Source organism: Eubalaena glacialis, chromosome 6 (genome assembly GCF_028564815.1).
Source record: "Eubalaena glacialis isolate mEubGla1 chromosome 6, mEubGla1.1.hap2.+ XY, whole genome shotgun sequence".
Taxonomy (NCBI): Eukaryota; Metazoa; Chordata; class Mammalia; order Artiodactyla; family Balaenidae; genus Eubalaena; species Eubalaena glacialis.
This window is the reverse complement of record NC_083721.1, coordinates 95,966,678-95,987,923: the sequence shown is the minus strand read 5'-3', so window position 1 is coordinate 95,987,923 and position 21,246 is coordinate 95,966,678. Positions and strand designations below refer to the sequence as shown.

Here is a 21,246-nt window from a genome sequence, read left to right as displayed (position 1 = left end):
TTTCTTATAATTACTGTCTTCTCTAACCAAGAATTAACAAGAAAAAAGTAAGCAGATTGGGGGGGGGAAATTTTTATTTCTATTATTATTATTAAAACACATAAAATGAATTCTTCACAGTGTGTGTGAGCCTAGCTGGCATTAAGCAAACATCTCTAAACTTTAATAATGCTAGACTTTAATAAGCTTTTTAGTAGCACCTTGTAATAATGTGGTCTGCCCACATTTTCTGATTTGTGAATATCACAGCTGTACGTCAGCTTACACATCCCCAGGCTGCAGCTCAGGCCAGCTCTGTCCCTACTGTGAGCATTAAAAGCCTATGCTTTATCATTGGCCTAAAAATGCATATGGTTGGATTCTATAATGTTTTCTAGATTTTTTTTCTTTTCCCTATATTAAGAAAGGAGGAAAAAATGTAAATTGCATATGGCCTGAAATGGACCTCTTCTGAGAATTGCAACTTGCATTAACTGTGCATAGCCTTGCCTCTGGTACACAGAATGTGTGCCCATTTCAATATTTACAAAAGGTATTATTAGGAAACATAGAATAATAAAACATGAAATGAGGCAAAAAGGTAGGAATTTAGCTTGTATTTTGCTTTAGATAGAGAGATTTTGTCTCAATCTTGGAATGAACTTGAACATTAGAGGTGGTTAAGCTAGGCTGGAAACAATTTTTAAGCAAGAACAGGACCCATGTTCACCTCTTTGGAATCATGCAGATGGAACCTGCTTGGAGGATTGAAAGGGATGGAAGAGATTAGTAGGTGACGTTAGAAGAGCTCATACAGCAGAATTTTTTTTTTAAGCTTTGGTTAATTTAGCCTTAAGAAAAATGAAGGGTAAGCACTTTGTAATTTGTGTGTGTGTGTAAATGGTAAGCCTATTTTCATAGCTCTTACTGTTCTTATCCACTACACACACACCCATAGACTTACCTATAAATGGTCCATATAGACGTGGGTCTGACTAGAGATGGCAGAAACTTCCTCGGCACCTACTGGCCTCTCCGTCCTGCCATTCACTAAACATTGATTTCCACAATGGATTCTTTCAAACATTCTTCCCCCTCTCCCCTTTGGAGAAAATAGACAATTCTCTTAACACGTAAACATCTTCTTACCCCAGGTTTACAAGAACATGGATCAGGAGTTTGACCTATCACTTTTGAAAAATTGCCCATCTTTAATATGGAGGCTGACAAAAGAAGTGCAAAAATAATAGTGGAAACTATTTTACATTATCACTGAGGCTGTAAGGAGTGGGGAAAGGAGAACCTCTGTGAAGAGAGAATTGGGAGAAAAAGCAGTTTACTCTGTTTTTAAATATCCTAAGTGAATATGGTATAAAAACCACAAAGTATAGTTTTATGCTCAAAGGATGTAAAGAAAATAGAATCCTCAGAAAAGAAGAGCTGCGTTTGTGCTAGGGAGAGAGCTGAAAAGTATATTTTGTAAGAAAGTCAAATTTCACCCAAGGACTCAGTTTTTTCAGCCTGAAGCCCAAACTATAAAAATTAGAAGAAATCCTCTCTTTAGGACTAGATTGAAGGATTTATATTATGGATCCCAGCAGCTAGCTTTGCATGAACTGTTTCTCTCCCTTTGCTCTAAGCTCTGTAACGTGATTACGATTCTCCCACTCTGGGCTTCAGGCTGCCACTTTCCTTTGAGATAAAAACCTAGGGCTGTTATTAGCATCGTTGCCTGATTATTGGTCTTACAAATAGTTATTGGTAAATATCAAAACTGAGAAATAACATTTAGCAACAATATACTAGACATTGTTTTGTTACATATATCCCGAAGATTTAAAATTCAGATTAGATAAGTATAACATATGTAACTTGTAGAACTTGGAACATTTATGCTGAGGTTTATACCAAACTGACCCAAGTTGAAAGAACTAAGTAATGATGTTGAAGAGTCACACTTAACAGCTGAATTTTATACCTTTTAAAACTTACAGGTGAATTGAAAATTTGCCCTCCTCCTAAACTATAAACGTCTTGAAGCATGACCTGTCTCTCCTTGTGGTATTATCATTCAAAGCTCAACAACTGAACTAATCTATGTAATGATTCATCTGTCACTAGAGGGGGTTAAAGTATTTCTGTCCTCTGTTGTCACGGAGAAAGAAATATTCTAGAAAGTTGTCCTTTCTCCCACTTAGTATGTGTGGGAGTATTAAACCTCAAATAGAACAGTGCTAAACTTTTTTTTTCATATTTTGTTTTTCTATAAACAAACTTTATCTGTGGCCTTGTAGCAGATGGTCAGTTCCAGGAAACACACAGCTAACAATGTCATTCCCCTTGTATTGCACACAATATAAAAACAGAGTTTAAGTAAATATTTGAATTAGGACAATTTGAAAAAGTTAGCTTTGGAATAGCCTTTCCCTGGCATGTATTGATCACTTTTTTCGAGAGTGGCTGTTTCAGTAGATTCAGTATGCTATACCTACGTCATTTAAATGAAGCTTGTTCAACATAACATATAGTAGCAGAGTATAATCTTAGAAACAGCATTTGCAGAATGGAACTCAAATTAGGAGGTTCAATTCCTGCTGCATATCAAAGAAAAGCTGATCTATAAATAGCAGTAGAGCAACACCTAGTGCTAAACGCAGATATAGCAGAAAGATCATCGGTCACAACTGGCTTATTAAATTTAAGGTTAATGTTGCATTTGGATGGCTCTTTTTCTTGCTATTTTAACCATGGAATTATTCTGTGAAATGACAGGCATGGACCAACGGATCTCTAAGGTTCTTTTAGACTCTGTGATCCTCCAGTTGGGTTATTACCATGTACTTTTCATTCTCATTGCCCCACATTCTTCTTAGTGAACTTGTCCATTAGATAAAGGAGCCTTGCTTAAGCCTAGCTTTTATCTTTTATGTCTATTAGCTTTCTGTGGATAGTGAGGAAGAACTAGAAGGGTTTATGTACTGGGACAATATTATGCGGAAGTTCCAAGAAATTGCCTTTCTCCTCTTTAAAAAATAAATAAATAAAAAACTAGGGCAGGATACCTGCATTGTTGAAAAAGGAAAGTGTGGGCCTTTGTATACAAAAATGATACCATCATCTGCTAATAGTAGGTGATGTTTCTACTATACGACGCAACTCCTTATGTCATAAGGATGCACTTAGTTTATTAGTTATCCTATCTCAGAAAAGATCACAATATCATCTGTATGAAAATACAATAGAAGCATAAGTTTGCGTAGCCAAATTCTCCCAAGTGAAAGTTTTATATGTCTTTGTTATTTCATTTTTCTACAGATTAGGAGAAAATACTTTTTATCTATGGAAAGTGGTCAGATAAAGAAATAGATAAAGCCTTTGAATATGCAGAGATCCATAAAAACCATTAGGTTAGATAGATCGCCATGAACATGAACCAATTTAAAAGTTGGCATCATCAGTGGATTAAAAAAGTACACACGAGAGCTTTCTCTCAGAGGCGGAAGTTCTTTCTGGACTCAGGCCGTTAGTCTGTGACCTTGTGTCTTCCTCTGTTTAACACAGGGTCATGGGCAGTATGTCATGTGCTGGTTCAGCCAGGCCAAAAGAATCCCAGGGTGGGTGACTTCAGGGTGCCTCTCCCATATACCTACATACAATGCAGAAGTGTCACAGTGCAGTCTCACAGCTGGGTGAGCTAACCCAGAAGATTTTCCTTGTGTTTCTGTGTGGATTTTCATGGAGAGCAGGTGGAGAGATTGAAGGTACCAAGAAATTAAATCTTTTTAAGTGAAGGCCTCAGGAGCTAGCTTTCACAGCAAAATGGTCTGGATAAACTAGCGATTGTGATAAGCAGTGACTTCATAAATTCATTCATTCATTCATTCATCAATACTTTCTAAACACCTACTGTGGGCCAGGCATTGCTCTTGGCTCTGGGATGTAGCAGTGAACAAAACAAAGTACTGGCTTCATGGAGCTTTCATTCTAGTTGGGAAGATACACAGTAAACAAGTCAGCCAGGAAGCTAGGGAGACTAAATCAGGTAGTCATAAGTAAGCTCAGAAAAGAGATGGAGAAACAGATTGGTGAGGGATGGTCTGTGATGAGGGGCCCTTTGAGCAGAGACCTTGATGAAGTGAAGGAGTGAATCAGTTGTTTGTACCATGCTTAGCTCATGTTGCTTTCCTATATTTTAAAATATCTAGAAAATTGAGGCTCCTGATATTTTAACTGTTGCTTGGAAAACAGTGTAGGGACTTTGTTTCCTGACCAATCAGAAACTAGTTGAGAGAGGCTCACCCTATCTAGTCACTCTTGGCCAGTGAATGGGGATTTGCCTTTGAGTTTTCTGCCACATCCAGATCCTCGTTAAATTCTCATCTCTTCCACCAGGAACTCCATGCCTGAGATGTTTGTTACCAGTTCCCTCCCAGCTTTTCATCCCTTTTCAAGAAGCTGGGAAAGAAGAGTGATTAGGTTTTATGTTCCTTCAATCCTTGCCCTCCTTAGCCTCTGCTGTGTTTGTTGACAAGTTTTCGTTATTTTATGACACAGTCACCAGAGCTGGGCTGAGATCACCAGTTTGTTACTTGGAGTCTTTTAATTATCCAGCTGGTGGATGTTGGCTCCCAGTTACTGGTTATTTGTGTGCCACGAGGGTCAAAGTGAGGCCTCCTTGGAGGAATTCTGGGGGAAATCTGTCCAGCAAGAATCCAATTAGCCAGTACACAGCATGCAGTGTTTATTACATGCCCATTGTTTGTACCAGATAGAGGGGGACCTAGTTGGAAGTTCCCAGTCCTCAAGGAGATAACATTCTTAGTGATACAGACTTCTTAAGGACAGGCATTTTGGCCACTTAGGTACTTTTGCTTCTTTGGGATTTATTTTAAGCCATGGAATCTTGGCTATGGAAGGAGTCTTAGAAATTATCTAGTCTAAGCTCCACATGTTACTGAGAAGGACACCAAGATTATGAGGTTTTGATTTACTGAAGGTCACACAGCCCTGGTCTCTGTCTACTACACCAGGCTGCTCCTCATCATATTCATTTGTTTTAGCCCCCACCCCCTCAAGCAGATGTTCAGGAACATTCCATACAGCAACCATCCCAGTCCATCTCCACATCAAGGGCAAGAGCCCTGACATGAAGCACTGCAGAATGGAAAACTAGCCACAGCAATGCTCTAGATAGGAATTCTGGGATTTTTACATCAATACACAGAAATGAAACTTTGGTTTTAGTTCCCTCTTTGTTCTAATTTTTAAAAAAGAAATAGCAAGGAGTCTCTTTGTTCAGTTTTTTGTAACTGCGAGTAGAATCAGCAGTTCTAATAATGTCTCCTTTGTGCATATGCAGCATCATCTCCATTCCTATTATGTCCTTGGCTTGAGTACAGCCCTATATGCTTTGGTACTTCATGGTTCCATTTTCAGTTCTACATATGTGCTTTAAAAGATGTAGTACACCTGTATACTGATCTACTAGAGAAAAACAAAAATTACAAACGTCAGAGTCAAGTATTCCTAAGTTCCAAACCAGGATTTGACACTAATTAGCTGGGTCACTTTTGTTGTTTAACACCCAAGAACCTCAGTTTTGCCATCTGTAAAATGGGAATAATGAAGACAACCATAGAGGGCTTTAGTGAACACATCCTCACTGTTCCTCCCTCCCTTTTGCCTTTCACGTGGGTATAATTGTATCAAAAAGTGTGTTTCGCTTCTCACTGAACAATTTGGTCCTTTCCTCTTTCAAAAATGCCAAGAGAAGGATCTAAATGAATATACATTTTCCATTTAAGAGGACTTAAAAGTTTGTCCCTAAAAGCAACTTTAAAAACAAGCATAATCTGAGAACACTTCAGGATACTTAGAGCAGCTTCTTTCTCCTTCTGCTTTTTTTGCCCTTTCCCTCTATTTATTTCCCTTTTGTCCTCCCTACAAACAACTTTTGTAAAATGTACACGGACAGCCCATGGCTCCCATCACTCCTCTGTCCCGGAATCAACTCTGTCCAAACCCAGGCTTTGGAACTGAGAGTGACGCAAGAAGCTGGTTTTGGCCTCGGGAATGTTTTCCTCTGTGTTCTGACTTCTTTCTTGTTGTCCTTCTCTCCTCTCCGTCTTTTCCCCACCTCTCTTCCCCAGACACCTCCACTGTGTTCTGTCTTCCTGTTTTCTTAGTTTCTTCCCCTCTCCTTGGTGGCCAAAGCACCAATCAATCAGTGCCGCTGTCACAATCGATTCTATCTGTGGCTCCTCTATCTCCATGATAAAACAAGATAGGAGCGACCTTTCTAAAAGACAGACATCTCCACAGTAGCCTGTGGGAGGCTGCCTGGCCCGTCAAGTCTGCCAATAAGACCACTTCCTTCCAGCTGCAGGGCTTGGGAGAGCCAACCGACAGCAAGCTGCACAAGTTTGCCGGTGACACGCTTGAGTTGTTTTTCTTTGCGAAAACAGAAGAAAATTCTGATAAATTCCAGATGATTTCAAAACACATCTAAGGGTCAGATATACAAAAAGGCAGATAAAATCTGAATTAGGTAAGAACACGTTGAGGCACAAATCTCTATGTCCAAACATCTTGCAGATTGAAAGCCTTTAAATTTGACAATTCCCAGTTAGGGATGATAAAAATTGAACTTTGCTCTCCTTAAACCCCAAGCCATTATGAGAAGGGAGGGTTCACTCAAAGTTGAAGCCGAACAGCTAGTAAAAAGCAGAGGGAAGTGTACATTATGAGTGAGCATTGGAAATGTTTTTAATCCAGTTAAGAACCTGGAATATTTGAAAAGACAAAAAAGTATATGAAAGATACCCATTAGTGTGTCTACATGAGTGCTGTGTCTTCATGGTATAATCAAACACATCTGTCCATCGTTCCTATGCTAGGAAGACAGGTTCATCTTGGTGTTGAAGGGGCATTCCTTACACTGTGATCTACATTCGTCAATATTCTCAAGGATTATTGAGCAGCATGGCTGGATGTCTGAGTAAAAGTTAGGCCTTTCATTTTTTGCACATTACTAAAGCCATAGATCTTCTTTTTTTTCCCTTTTGTTCTCCCACCTTTTAATTTGAAATTTTCGAACCTACAGAAAAGCTGGAAGAAAGCATAAAGAACACTAACGTACCTAGTCACCAATTGGACATTCTCTTATGTAACTGTAATGCCAGTCTTACTCCCAAGACACTTAATATTGATGCACTAGTGTTATCTACTAGAAACTCCAGGTTTATATTTCCCCAGTTGTCCCAGTAACCTTTTTATTATCTTTCATGACATGGACAATTTTGAAGAGTCCAGGCTAGTGCTTTGTAAAATGTCCCAGTAATCTGAGTTTGACTGTATCTTTGTGATTAGATTCAAGCTATACATTTTTACCAAAAGTGCTACACAGGTAATGGTATCATATCAGGAGGCAATGCATCACATCAGGAGGCAGTGAGGTCGGTTTGCCCTAGTGTTGGTGATTTAAAGTTTGATCACTTGGTTAAGATGGTGACTTAACCTTTATCCTGGTTAAGATATTTTCCATTGTAAAGGTATCCATTGTGCTTGAATCAGTTGCTGCACTGAGGTTAGCAGGGTATTAATTTTCTAATTTTTTCATTCCTTTTTGTATATATCAGATGGAATCCTCAGTACAGAACCCAGGTCTTTTTTTTTTTAATTGAAGTATAGTTGATTTACAATGTTGTGTTAATTTCTGCTGTACAGCAAAGTGATTCAGATAGATAGATAGATAGATATTCTTTTCTATTATGGTTTATCACAGGATACTGAATATAGTTCCCTGTGCTATATAGTAGGACCTTGTTGTTTATCCATCCTATATATAACAGTTTGCATCTGCTAATCCCAAACTCCCAATCCATCCCTCCCCCACCTCCTCTCGCCCTTGGAAACTACAAGTCTGTTCTCTATGTCTGTGTGTCCGTTTCTGTTTCATCCATATGTTCATTTGTGTTGTATTTTAGATTCCACATATAAGTGATATCATATGGTATTTGTCTTTCTCTTTCTGGCTTACTTCGTTTAGTATGATAATCTCTAGGTCCATCTATGTTGCTGCAAATGGCATTATTTTATTCTTTTTTTTATAGTTGAGTAATATTTCATTGTATATATGTACCACATCTTCTTTATCCATTCCTCTGTCAATGGACACTTAGGTTGTTTCCAAGTCTTGGCTATTGTAAATAGTGCTGCTATGAACATAGGGGTGCATGTATCTTTTTGAATTATAGTTTTGCCTGGGTATATGTCCAGGAGTGGGATTGCTGGATCATATGGCAACTCTATTTTTAGTTTTTTGAGGAACCTCCACACTGTTTTCCAAAGTGGCTGCACCAGTTTACATTCCCACCAGCAGTGTAAGAGGCTGGAACCCAGGTCTCTCTGATGCCAAAGCCCATGCTATTTCTGCTAGAGGAGCTACCTCTCTAATGTGTAAACAAATGAAGGTAGTCACCTGAAGCTCCTGGGGAAATAAAGCGTTTTCTTTCCATCTCTTGTTTAGAGCTCCATTTTCTTTTATCTTGGCAAAATGGAACCCCTTCTGTGGCTTTGAAACTTACTTTAAAAAAACCCTAAGACTTGAGCACACACAGAGCTGTTATTTCTAGGGCTCACATGTGAAGGAGTGTATCTAGAGAGGTGGAGAATGTCCAAAACAGCTTCTCCCTCCCAGCATCATGACATTATCCCACCTCTTTGGGGGTCCAGGTTACATTTCCTTTTCTTTCTTTTTTTGCAGGGGGTGGGTGGGTGAGTGTTGGAATCAAAATGTCAGTCTGTTTGGGACTTTTTTTTTTTTTCCAGTGGCAAAGCTGGATTGAAGAGTTTGGTAGAACTTCTACCATTCTTCCCTGTGCCAAGATGGTGAGGGGGAAGGAAGGATCTGCAAAGCAGCCTGCAAAGACCTTGACAAACACCCCCTCCACCGGGGATTACAGACCGGCCTTCCAGTAAGTTAGTGCCAAATGGGAGGGAGGGGCCCTGGAGGGGCAGGGACCCTGTGAGCCTCCCTGGCTGCCAGACACTGGGAACAGGAGACGTGGCCGAGCTGAGAGGAAGCCCGGGCCAGGAGCAGAATTACATTTTCTCTTCTTTGCCGGTAGCTGCCCTTCCTGAAAGTCTTCTTGCGTTAATGAAATCAGTGTGGAAAGATTTCCTACAGCAGGGAAAACACACAGAGAAATCTCTAGTTCTCCCTCTGTCCCTTCTTTTGTTATAATAAGTGGCGACGACTTTCCTAATCACTAATAAATTCAGGTTTACAGGTCACCGTGACAGAGTCAGGGTTAGTGTTACAGTGTTACAAACACCGAAAAAGCCCCCCCAGATTAAAACAAAACATATTCCCTTTGTTTGACATCTTTGTACTGTTTAACATGAGTATTTCAACAGTCTTTATTTTCCAAACATGCAAACGGGAGAGAGTGATCTGACCCGCAGTATATTGACATACCATGTAGCTATAACCTTGAGATAAAAAGTAAAGGAAAAAGTCAAAACAGCTCAAACCAAATACTAACACAAACACATCTTTCTTCAGTCCAGAAGGCTTGCCTCTGTAACAAGGGAACACACTGACATTAGTACACACTGACCGTGGTGCCCACACACAGATCCAGATGGCTAACCCATGGGGCCCCAAATGCGAAGCTGGGAAGTCGAATGTATTCATTAATTAATTTGACAAGTGTGTCCTAAGTATCTACTTTGGGCTAGACATGTTTCTAGGTGTTGGAGATGTCGTACATCAAGGGGATTTATAAGACGTACAAGCCCTCTACTCTTGAGGAACTTACCTAGTGGCATTGGGGAAAAAAAAATATCAGAGACTACACTCCCACAATGTTAAGAGGAGATGGAAAATAACAACTATAGCAGAAAGCCTGAGCTGGTTTCCTGAATTCTGTATATCCAGGAATGCAACTTCTTCAAAATCTGGGTCACACTGTGGAACGGTGATTAAAGACAGTAAGACAGAGAGAAAATGGCAGAGAGTCAGAGAGAAGCTTCACTCCTCACTGTACATGGGAGGGTCCTTTGGGGGCTTTTACCAGACTGATCAAGAAGAGTCAAACCTAATGTCTATAAGACGACAGATAAGAGAAACAGTGAAGACTGTGCCTTTGTCCCATACTGAAAGAACTCCAAAGATGCAATGTCCCAACGAAATAACAGGTAGCTTCCCAAGCATCTTTGCTATTCGGAGCTCAGGGCTAAGGATTTTACATGTATTGGCTCATTCAATGCTAACAATCACCACCTGGTGACATAAACACTAACTTTATTCCCATTTCCCATATGAGGAAACAGCCCTAGAAAAGCTAAGCAACTTGCCTTTGCCCAAGGACACATACCTGGTAGAGAGTGGAACCAGAACAGGATCCTAGCTGTGTCTGACTCCAAAATCCATGTTCTAAACCACTACCTATCCATCCATAAAATTATTTTTCTTAATTTTATTTAAGGGGAAAAAAAGATATTAATATTGCATAGAAAATTTAATCAGATCGCTTCAGAAAGTTGTCTGTGTTTTCCAGATGTTATCTTGGAAGGACAGTCAAACATGTCCTCTGAGTCAAAAGCAAATACACACCACTTTCTCAAATGCGTGAGAAACTAAGAGAGGAACTTTTGCGATTGCTTCAATGTACATGAGCCCGCATCTAAATTTTGAATTACGATTCTAGAATGGAGATCAGTATTTTAGTCGACTAATGAATTATTCCCCAAAGTTTATTTTACAACTGCATACATTTCCATCTTTGCCCTTTACTCGATAATTGAATTAATAACAAATTAACTGAGCTGAAGCTGGTTTAATGAAAACAATGCAGAAGTCCATAATGAAGCTTGTGCCTATTTGGGGATAAATCTGTATCAAAAATTAAAAAATAATTGTAGTAGAAATGAACTCTGAAGCGGGGGAGAGATCTTGTTTTTGCTTTAAATCATTGAAATTAAATGTAATGAAAAGTGATCAGAGTGCTTATTTTTACTTTGTTTTGTGGGAAATTGTGCTGGGGATGTGGGTCTATTGTGCACAAAGGATGTTGGCTTTATGCTGGAACCACCAGGCAGGTTGAGTTGAGAAACAATTAGCTCAGTCAGCAAGCCTTTGAATCTGATTAAGCCAGGAAGTGGTCACTCCCCAAGACAGAGCAGAATGAAGGGAATGAAGGCGGTAGCCCAACACGAGGAATGATTTCTCTCTCTCAGAAAAACTAGTATTAGAATTTATTGTGTCAAATTTATGTCAAGGATTATATCACTACATTTTATTATTATTTCACTGAAAACAAATATGATCTTGTTTCCAAGTAGATCAACAGTCCACATGTGTCATGGCTACTGTCTCTAAGAAACTTCTGTTTATTGAGGCTTGACATACTCTCATGTTTTGGTAACAAAACATCTTTGAGACCTAGGACCCAAGTCACAGAGGAAAATGCAGGGCTTATACAAGACTGCTGGCCGGATTCTCATTACTCTGGGGGCTCTCAGTGTATTCTCTGGAGTTATTGCTTTCTTCCCAGTCTTCTCCTACAAGCTTTGGTTCACAGGATGGAGTGTCTGGATTGCTTGTCCCATCTGGAATGGAGCTTTGGTAAGAAAATATTTTTATTACATATGTTGAGAGAATAAAGGAAAGAAGGAGGGAAGGAGGGACCAGAATAACATGTCCCTTTAAAGTTTTCCAACAATATGAAGACATCAAAATTCTACAGAAAATCAGATTTTACCTTAGAACATTGATTTCTATTAGTTATCTTTTAAATGTAAGGTTTTCTTAATATCATTTAATCATATCTACAGCATATCAGGTATACTATAGTGAAATGCTGTTTGAGAAATTCTTCAAAAATTATTTTATTTTTATCTTCTTTACCTGGACATTCTGAGAAATCGGAATCTATCTTTCAAAATTTGAATGTAGAAAAAAATATGAACCATGAAAAATAATTTTTAAATGAAGAACAAAGTAAAATAATTTTCAGACTAATGCTCTTATTAGAAACACCGAGGTGTGTTTATGTGACCGAAAGGTTTACAAGCCCCAAATCTTAGTTCTCCCATCTTTTTCTTTGAACACAACTGCCTAAACTGAAAATAATTGAAGAAGTTGAGTGATGGGCTTTACTAACTTCACATGTTGCCAACTTTGCATGTGTCAAATACACGTGGGTACTAAGTAACTGCTCAATGTCTGCCCGTTGAATGGTCACACAGGTGAATGATGACACTGGAACCTCAGCTCCCTGGGTCAAAGAAACCAACACATGTAGTCTTGGGAGTAGGTGGCTGCCATGGAGGCATGATCGAAGAGGGGTTACAAAGGCCCAAACATCCAACAAATCCTTCTCTCGTTGTTTCCTGGGATGCCTGACATTCACTATTGGAGACTAGACAATTTGATTTTGAAGCTTTTTGATCGTACGGAGTTTTCTCTTAAAATGTAGCCACTCTCAGGAGGGGCAATATTTTACGTTTTTAAAAAAATCAAACTTAACAGAGATATCATCTAAAAGCAAGACCCTAGGAAATATAATTTTAGTTTACTTAATAAATAAATATGTATTGGTAACCTACTACATGCTTGAGTTACAATGGAGAATAAAACAAGATCTCAATATTAAAGGAATCTGGTCTAGTGGGGTTTACTGATGGTGTGCAGATGGAGGAAAGAGGGATGGTGAGAGCGTGGAAATGAACATGGAAACGATTTGATGGTATTTTTCTTTTTTTGATTTATGTATTCTTTCACACCACCACCCAAGTCTTGAACTTTTCCTCTTTCCCCCAACAACTACCCCAAACCACACATTCAAGGAAATGTTTATTAAACATCTACTAGAATGCAGTGATGGCATTTATATAAATGACTACCAAACTTTTTTGTTGGTGACCCAGAGTAAGAAAAATATTTTACATCAGGACCTAGAATGTACATAAATACATCTATATATTTCTCTCAAGGTAAAAAGAGAGATACTGAAATATACATATAACTAGATTTATATAACATAATGTTTCACAAAACAATACTTAACCTTCTATGTGAAGTAAATTCTGATACTTTCTATTCTAGTTAACTTTGTAAAAATTCTGACTTTACAACTGGCCCAAAATTTAACAAAACCATGGTTATAGCTCAATCCTGTGTCTCTTTCTTATAATTCTTTGCCTATCCCTGCAGGGTCTATCATAATATAGTCAACAGATATTGGTGATTTGATTAAGTTCACAGATTACTGAATATATGCTTATTCTACACCAAACATCTGTTTGACCAATCAGACCCAGAGAAATGACATGACAAATCTCTAGCACATAGCTAATTGGTGGCTTTTTGATTTTTTGAGAGTGACAGCATGGGGAAGTAGAGTCAGAGAGTTAGGATTTGGGGAGGTGGGCCTCTGTTCAAATCCTGACTTCAACATTCTTGGTATGTAGTCAAGAGTAGTGCCCTCATTCAACCAGTCCCTCATTGCCTTTACCTGTAGAATGGGGAATTTCACAGATAAAGAGAGCCCATGTGAAACTGTCTAACCTAAGAGGCTCAAAGAGAATGAACACAATTTGCTCAGAGACTGCATAATAAAGAGCTTTGCCAATTTTAAAGCCCTACACAAATGCTAGTTAATACGATGCCTTTCATTTATGCCCTACTCTCTGTCCAAACTCTTTGTTCCTAATCCCTTGCCACCTGCCTCACTCTCCCATTCTGTTCCCTGACGACCTGCTGAGTTCCCTATCATGTTACCTCCTGACCTCATCTCCAACCACTCTTCCCTTAGCTCTTTTCTTTCCCATCACACTGGCTTCTTGTTTTCAAACATGGCAAGGTATGTTTCTGTCTCAGGGCCTTTGCACTGCCAGTTCTCTGACTGAAGCCTTTTCTCACATACAGCTTGTTCCCTAACTTTCTTCAATTCTTGGATCAAATGTCACTTTGTCACTGATGCCTTCCCTCATTACCCTATTTAAAATTGCAGACCTCCCCCACAAATGGCATTCTCAATCTCTCATCCCCTGCTCTACTTTTCCCCCCATAACACCATCTAATATACAACATGATTGACTGACTTATTGTCTGTTTGTTTGTCTTTTCCCCCCAAATGTACATCGTACAAAGGCAGGATTTTTTTTTTTTTTCCTATTTTGTTCATTGCTATATCTCCAGCACTTGAAAGGGAGTAAGTGACATGCTAGGTATTCATGCTAAATATTGCTTGATACATATTGTCGAATGAGTGGTGAATGCCATGCTCTCCATTCTGACAGTACAGAATTCCTTATACAGTTGAGCTCTAATTAGGTGGCAAAGAATAAAGGTCAAGCTGGTATTTACACTAAAGCAGGAAAAAATCCTCACCAGAAGGAAAGCAATAAGAATGCTCACTCTTTCAATAATGTCTAAATTTGGAACAACATGATTTTTTTCCTAGTGAGTTTGGTAGTGAACCACAGCTCTGTCTGATCAGGGTCAACTTCAAAGGTCTCTGACTCATCCCACAACCTTCCCTGCCAGTCACTTCTCAACTTGCCTGCAAAGTGTATCTTCCTCTGGTAGAAAGATAATTTGTACATTTCAAACATATTTCCTTTTGAAAATGACTCCATATCTCTTTTGAGATTGGAAGAGATAGATTTTAGAAGTGACCCATGCTTTGTGTTTGTTCGGTGCCTTTCTTTCAAAGCTTTTTCTAAATTCTTCACAAATATTCCTCCTCAGACTCTCCTAGCTCAATTCTGACAGCCACACGATAAGCAGTTTTCCTAGGATTTCTGAACCAGGTTATTGAAAGTCATCAGCTGCTAGAAAGTATGTAGCAAGGAGATCATTGAGCCGTAAGGACTGAGCTCTACTTTAATCCTGGAAAACCTGGCCTGTAGATCAAGCTCTGATGAACAGACTGAAGTGCACTGAGTTTAAAAACAGGACCTAAAGTCTGTAGGGTCCAGGGACTTGGCCAACCATGAGCAGCAGCGCTGCACCCAGAACCCTGCTTGGAGACAGGAACTTCGGAGAAAGGTAGGGCTGGACTCACCCATGCAAGCTCCAGTTTCCTCGTTCATTAGAGAAGGGACTTGATTGCACCAATGCTCAAGTCTCTTGTAGCATCAACAGTCCTGTGATTTCCAATCAGCTGAAGGTCCATTTTCCACTTAGATATCCTAAGCTTCTTGAAGCTTAACTGGTCCAAAAATGTAATCATCTTACCACCGAAAGCAATTATGCCTTCTCCTGACTTCCCAGTCTTTGAACACAATTTCAAACCCCGGAGTGACTTTTGACTCAATCCTTTCCTCTAAACTAGTGTTTCTCAAACTGAAATGTGCATATAAATCACCTAGGGATCTTAAAATGCAGGCTCTGATTCAGTGAGTCTAGGGTGAAGCTGAGATTCTGCATGTCTGACAGGTTCCCAAGGGAGGAGATGCTACTGGTCCTTAGGACAGTGCTTAGGGCAGCAATGCCCAAAACCAGCCCATTTCAGCCCCACTCCCGCCCCACCACATCCAATCCATTGCCAACTTTTATTTTTCCTATGAGGCAAATCCCTATGCATTTTTTTCTTCTTCGTTCTCACTATGCACCCCCCGCCCACCTCCTTACCACTTCCTGCCCCACTCAGGTTTTATGCCTTGAAACTTTGATAACCAACCTGTGGGAATCTATACATTAATGGGTTATAAAATTAACCTGTTGGGTAGCTAGCATTTAAACATATAGAATATGAATAGAATAGAATAGGATGGGACAGAATGGAATGGAATATAATAGAGAATACTACAGTGTATCACACATAATAAAGTTATTGTTATTTTGGTTAGATGTAAAAATATTTGTAACTTGACCATGTTATAAAATATATTTCTTACTATGGGTAAAGGTTAAAAAAAAAAAAGCTTGAAGACCAAGGTCCTACAGAGACCTCTAGGCCAACGCAGCAAGCATGCAATGACAGGCCCATCTTTCTAAACCTCTGCTGTGCTGGTCTAGCCCTGTCTTCGAAAATCTTTAGTGTTGCTTCATTGTCCAAACCAAGTTCAGATATATTAGCCTGGATTTTGAGGCCCTCCACGCCCTGACCTCACGTGGCTTTCAAGCCTGATTTCCTACTCCTCTCTGCCAGGAACCGACCCTCCCACCAGCTGCTACCCTGGCTGCCTGGACTGCCCTTCCCTCTGCATCTCCCACTGACGTCAAGTCCATCCTTCAAACCTGCTTTGAGTCATATTTCCCCCACAGTGCCTTCATTCCTTTCACACCTGGACTATAGATTCCGTTGAGAGTTGGAGCCATTATTTGTATAATTATTGCTTGGTGAGCTTGCTTATCATATTCAGCTTCTCTGTGCCTCATTTTAAAAATAGGAGACTATCTACATCCTAGGGTCATTCATTATGAAAATTAAATGAATTAACACATGTAAAGCATTCGGTAGAGTGCCCGGCATAGAATAAGTGCTCAATAAATGTTAAACGTTATTATCATTATTCCATCGGCATAGTGCCTGTCACATCCCTTGTTCCCAGTAGACCCAAAATAGATGTCCGTAAGTGAATAAATTAGCCCATGTTATAATGATTCCTCTAAAAGTTTCTATTTCTGTTGTGAAGCTCTCTGCTTCCTTCAATTCATCTGCTTCTGGGAACTGCATCCTTACTGGGGCCATTTAAAGATTTAGTGGGAGGGGTCACAATTAGCATGCAAAACGTTAGCAGCAACTTTTGCAAAACCCAAGTAATGTCCTTGGAACTGTCCCCACAGAGCAAGTCCACAGCCTGTCAAGGAGAGCTGAGGGTGGAGAGTGCAGGGCTGGGCCTCCAGCTGCACTCCCACCCTCCCCAGACATGGCTTCCTTTCCGCCCTTCCTCACAACCTGACCGCCCCGCTCTACCCAACTCTTCACCTCCCAGACCCTCCCACATTTCCTTTTCCCACTTGACTTCTCTTCCCTCAGCTCTCTTCCTTTTTTAAAAAAATTTTTGGCTGCGTGGCACAGCATGTGGGATCTTAGTTCCCCGACCAGGGATCAAACCCGTGCCCCCTGCACTGGAAGCGTAGAGCCTTAACCACTGGACCACCAGACAAGTCCCAAATCTCTTCCTTTTTTATTCTATTCCCCTTCCCTGTCTAAAAATAAATTTTTTACAAAAATGAAAGGAAGAAAAAGGAAAGCCTGTGACTCTTGGGGGAATACCCGCACTCCATCTCCCACACACGGCCGGGCACCAGGAAAGATGGGTGTGCTTGGCTCCTGAGCCACAGTCCTCAGGGTGGATTTAACAAGTTACTGAACGGCATTCATACACCAGCTTCCCCCATGAAAGATCTTTTTCAAAGTTTTGTGTAAACAAAGCAAAATTGAAGCTGGCAGCTACAACAGAAATAACAGGCAACTGCAATTCTGCAGGATTTTTCAACTTTTGAAAGGAAAGAAACAGTTTGTGCCAAAGTAGTTAAGGCAACCTGGAATCTAAGCATCTGATAATGTCAGCTATCTACTTGGACTTCAATCAGCAGAGACATCTCCTTTGCTTTTTATCTCGTTTGCTTCAGTGTTTCTCTCACACAGAGGAGTGACGTGTCAGTTGAGCGCTTTGCCTCTGAAAGCAGAGACTAGCCCCAGGCTTAGCATCAGTGCTACAGTTGCTCTTAATAATTCTCCTGTTTTGTTGTACTGTTTATGCTGGCTCAACCTCCATAGGGTCCCTTGGAAACTTTCCTCTTGCAGAATCAAGCCAACCTCTTTTGATCGCAGATGGTTCTGTTTTTATCCATGGGAGTTTTATGGTATGGCGATGCCAAAGTCTGGAATGTCAGGCTTAGCTACATGAGAAGTTTTGTGTGAGTGTACATGTGCGTGCTTTTTTCCCTCACTCTCAGATTCTCTAAATCCAATATTAAAAATAGAATATGCCAGGAAAATGAAAAGCTAGGTCTCAAAACAATAAATATGCCAGACCTGGAGCTACAAAAAGCAACATCCCACAAAACCATATTGGTAAAAGCTCTGATTTTTTTCCCCTGTTGATACTATACATACAGTCATGTTTACTTCTCTGTCAAAACCCTAAATTGTAACTCTTTTTAAACCTGTCCTCATTCTATATCTTATTTCAGGCACATCTCTTCCTGGTTTTCTCTCCCAACCTCTAAACATTCCTTGACCAGGAACAAATGATTTATGGGTTGGGAATAAGCAATTTCCAGACTCTGATTACAAAGGTCTCCATCAGACCCGGTGCCGAAGCGAAGATGAGCCCAGAATTTTTTTTTCATTATCTATTGCTCAGTTCTGGTGACACCATTCCCTCCTTTGTGGAACTATTTTCATTCTGCATTTGGGGGCTTTTTCTTCAACGGAAACTATGAAGAACTCTCTTTTGGAAAGCTGGACACCACTGCCCCCAGAACAATAAATGCCCCATCATGCATTCATTCTAATGATAATCTTTGTTATTTGAGAGACAGGGATCACCCCCAGGCTGAGGCCGCAGAATCTCAAAAGAAAGCAAAGAGTAAAAGATATACCGCTGCCGGGAGGGTTTGGGGGGTGGGTGCGGTTCTGTGACACGTTTCCTTTTCAGTTCCTCCCATTTGTAAATTTAGCAATTTGGAAAAAGATGAACAATAGACAATTAATCAAAATAAAACATACGGCAAGGGTTTTAAAGCCAAGCTTTCATTGCAGTGACATCTTACAGTAGTAAAGGTTATAATTGTGATGGCAACGGTAACATAGAAAATCAAAAAAATGAGCTTGTGTGAATCATGTCTCTGTGACACCGATGGCTTCTTTTCCTCATTGTCATCACGGATGAGGAGGTGATCAGAGCCATAAATCCATTTAGCCATTTGCTATTCCTTCTGGTTTATGATAAAGTTGTCAAACCGTGAAGCAAACTGAACTCTTTCCAGAGGTACCTTCTCTCACGGGATGTTGTTTTTCCATTTTCCTTTCACAGGCCATTATGACTGGTATACTCCTACTGTTGGCTCACAAAGAGTGGACTCAGAGACACCTGGTAAATGTATAGACATCGAGTAGGTTGGCAGAGAAAGTTTGAAGGTCAAATCTCTACTAGTTCAGGATGGAACACAGAGAATGATTTCTGATTATAATTGAATCCTATCTAATAGATGCCTTACTATGTTGAATTTCAGTAATAAATGATGTTTTAAATGCATAATTTTTATCTGATACCTGCTCCAAACATTTTCTACCAGTTCCTGTGATTATTGTATTTAGGTAGTGTAGTTTGGGGAGGACAGAATCAGTGTTAGTCTTCCTGAATTTCATTCTGAAAAAGTGGATCTATAGGATCCTCTGTTTTTAATAATGTATTTTCAAGTCTCAATTCCTCAATTTGGTATCTCCTTCCAATCTCCCTGTTACTTCTTCCCCTAAAAAAGGATGAAAAGTCTGTGATATCTTGCATTTCAACAGTATAGAGCCAAGTAAATCCCAAGGTACAGAAAGACTACCTTGATTTGATTATAGCTCCTCTTCCCATGGCTACAGCAGGGCTTCTCAAACTTTAATATACGTGTGAATCACCTGGGGATCTGGTTAAAATGCAGATTTTGATTCAGTAGATCTGAGTGAGGCCTGAGATTCTACATCTCTAATAAGTTCCCAGGGGATATTAGTGCTCCTGGACCATAGACCACACTCTGAATAACAAGGTCCTAGGGTAAGGCAGGGATTCTGTTCACTCATATTTGTTTTCCCACCCAGACTGGTTCTCAACACATGATAGGAGGTAAGTAAATAAATGTGTTGAGTGGAGTTGATTTCATTTTTGCTCCAGTGGGTTGATATGTTATTCTCCCATAGTGCAGGTTCAAGAGGAAGGCAAAAGGGCCTAAAGAGATGGTTGTAACCCATTTCTCCTTCATTTCCCAGTAGGAAAGATTAATAGCCAGCATCTCTTTCTTTCCACATATTGCTAAGAAGCTTCTGAAAAATCCAGTTCTCAAAGTAACAATTTGTTTCTGCTTTATTTTCAGTGGGAAGCTAGTTTCACCTTTGTGATTCTGAGCATCCTGGGATGTCCGCTTCATTTTACTGTAGCCTTGGCATCTGCTCTCCTTGGCCCATATTGCTTCTACTCGTTTTGGGGGATTGCAGGGACCAATTACCTTGGTTATGCAGTTGCCTTTCCTTTTCCATATGCAAAATTCCCATCAGTTTGTGTAGACCCACCACACTATGAAGAGTACCACCTGACACTTCAAGTTTTAGACCTGTGCCTGAGCTTTGCCATGCTCTGTGTGTCCCTGACAGCGTTCATCACACTTTCTGCAAGACTTATCCGGAATGGACACATAAATGTAAGTTTCCAGAAAGGGGCAACCAGTTCCTGTTCCATCCTAAATGCTAACATGGAAAGTTTGGTATATTAATACTTAATCTGTCTCTCTTTTTTACCCCTGTATCTTGTATAACCAAAATTCTCCCACTCTTTCTACTTCTACTCCAGCTAAGAGGCTGATATATAGTACATCAACATCAGATTTAGCTTTCTAACTTTTTCCAAAAGGGCTGATAATAATTTTAATATGATAATAATAGAATTATGAACTGAATATTTAGCATGTGTCGGTGTACTTCCCATTTCACAGATAGTAAACAGAGGCTAAAGAGTTTGTATAACTTGCCCAAGGTCACACAGCTTAATGACGAGTAGGACCAGATTCAGAACCCAGAGCTATTTCTCTTCATCAGGCCAGATTTGTCCTGGGCTCCCTCATCCCCCTCCTTGCCTCCTCTGCTCCTCTGCCAGACCATTAAGATGCAAGGCTCTGGCCTCCAGGAGGGTTAGAGCGGGGTCACTGGGAAAACAGCACAAGTGATTTCTGATTCCAAATTCCTACAGTTGATACTGGGTCCCTCCTTTGTGGGTTGAGCAACCTCCCTCTGAAAAGAGGTATTTCTCACTGCAAACTCTTATACTGGCTTTATGATTCCAGTTAGGATTATGTCAGGGTCAAGTGAATTTGGGTTATGTTAGCCAATTTTTTTCCAGTTTCATCCTATCAGCACCAACCAGTAAAGCTGGAAGACAAGAATTTGGCACTCTCAATGCTTTTTGTGGTCAGTCTTGTCCTCTTCAACTTCTTCATAAATCTGCAAAGGAAATCCTGTACATTCTTAGGAACAGAGTTGATTTTACAAGGAACTTGCCGAGAAACAAGGCAAGCAGACCAAAATCACCACCCCCACTGTA

General features: G+C 40.0%; 1 protein-coding gene across 1 annotated transcript; it reads left to right on the top strand.

Moving 5' to 3' along the window:
* Positions 1-11,449: 11,449 nt before the first annotated feature.
* TMEM212 (transmembrane protein 212) lies at positions 11,450-20,422 on the top strand. Its single transcript, XM_061193431.1, has 3 exons — positions 11,450-11,608; positions 18,982-19,041; positions 20,027-20,422. Exons 1-3 carry the CDS (start codon positions 11,450-11,452, stop codon positions 20,420-20,422), a joined length of 615 nt encoding a protein of 204 aa, XP_061049414.1.
* The last annotated feature ends 824 nt before the right edge of the window (positions 20,423-21,246 follow it).

Coding starts and splice junctions, on each gene's coding strand:
- TMEM212 (XM_061193431.1), top strand. CDS start 11,450: ATGCAGGGCTTATACAAGACTGCTGGCCGGATTCTCATTACTCTGGGG. Junction 11,609..18,981: donor CCATCTGGAATGGAGCTTTG/GTAAGAAAATAT, acceptor TTCCTTTCACAG/GCCATTATGACTGGTATACT. Junction 19,042..20,026: donor AGTGGACTCAGAGACACCTG/GTAAATGTATAG, acceptor CTTTATTTTCAG/TGGGAAGCTAGTTTCACCTT.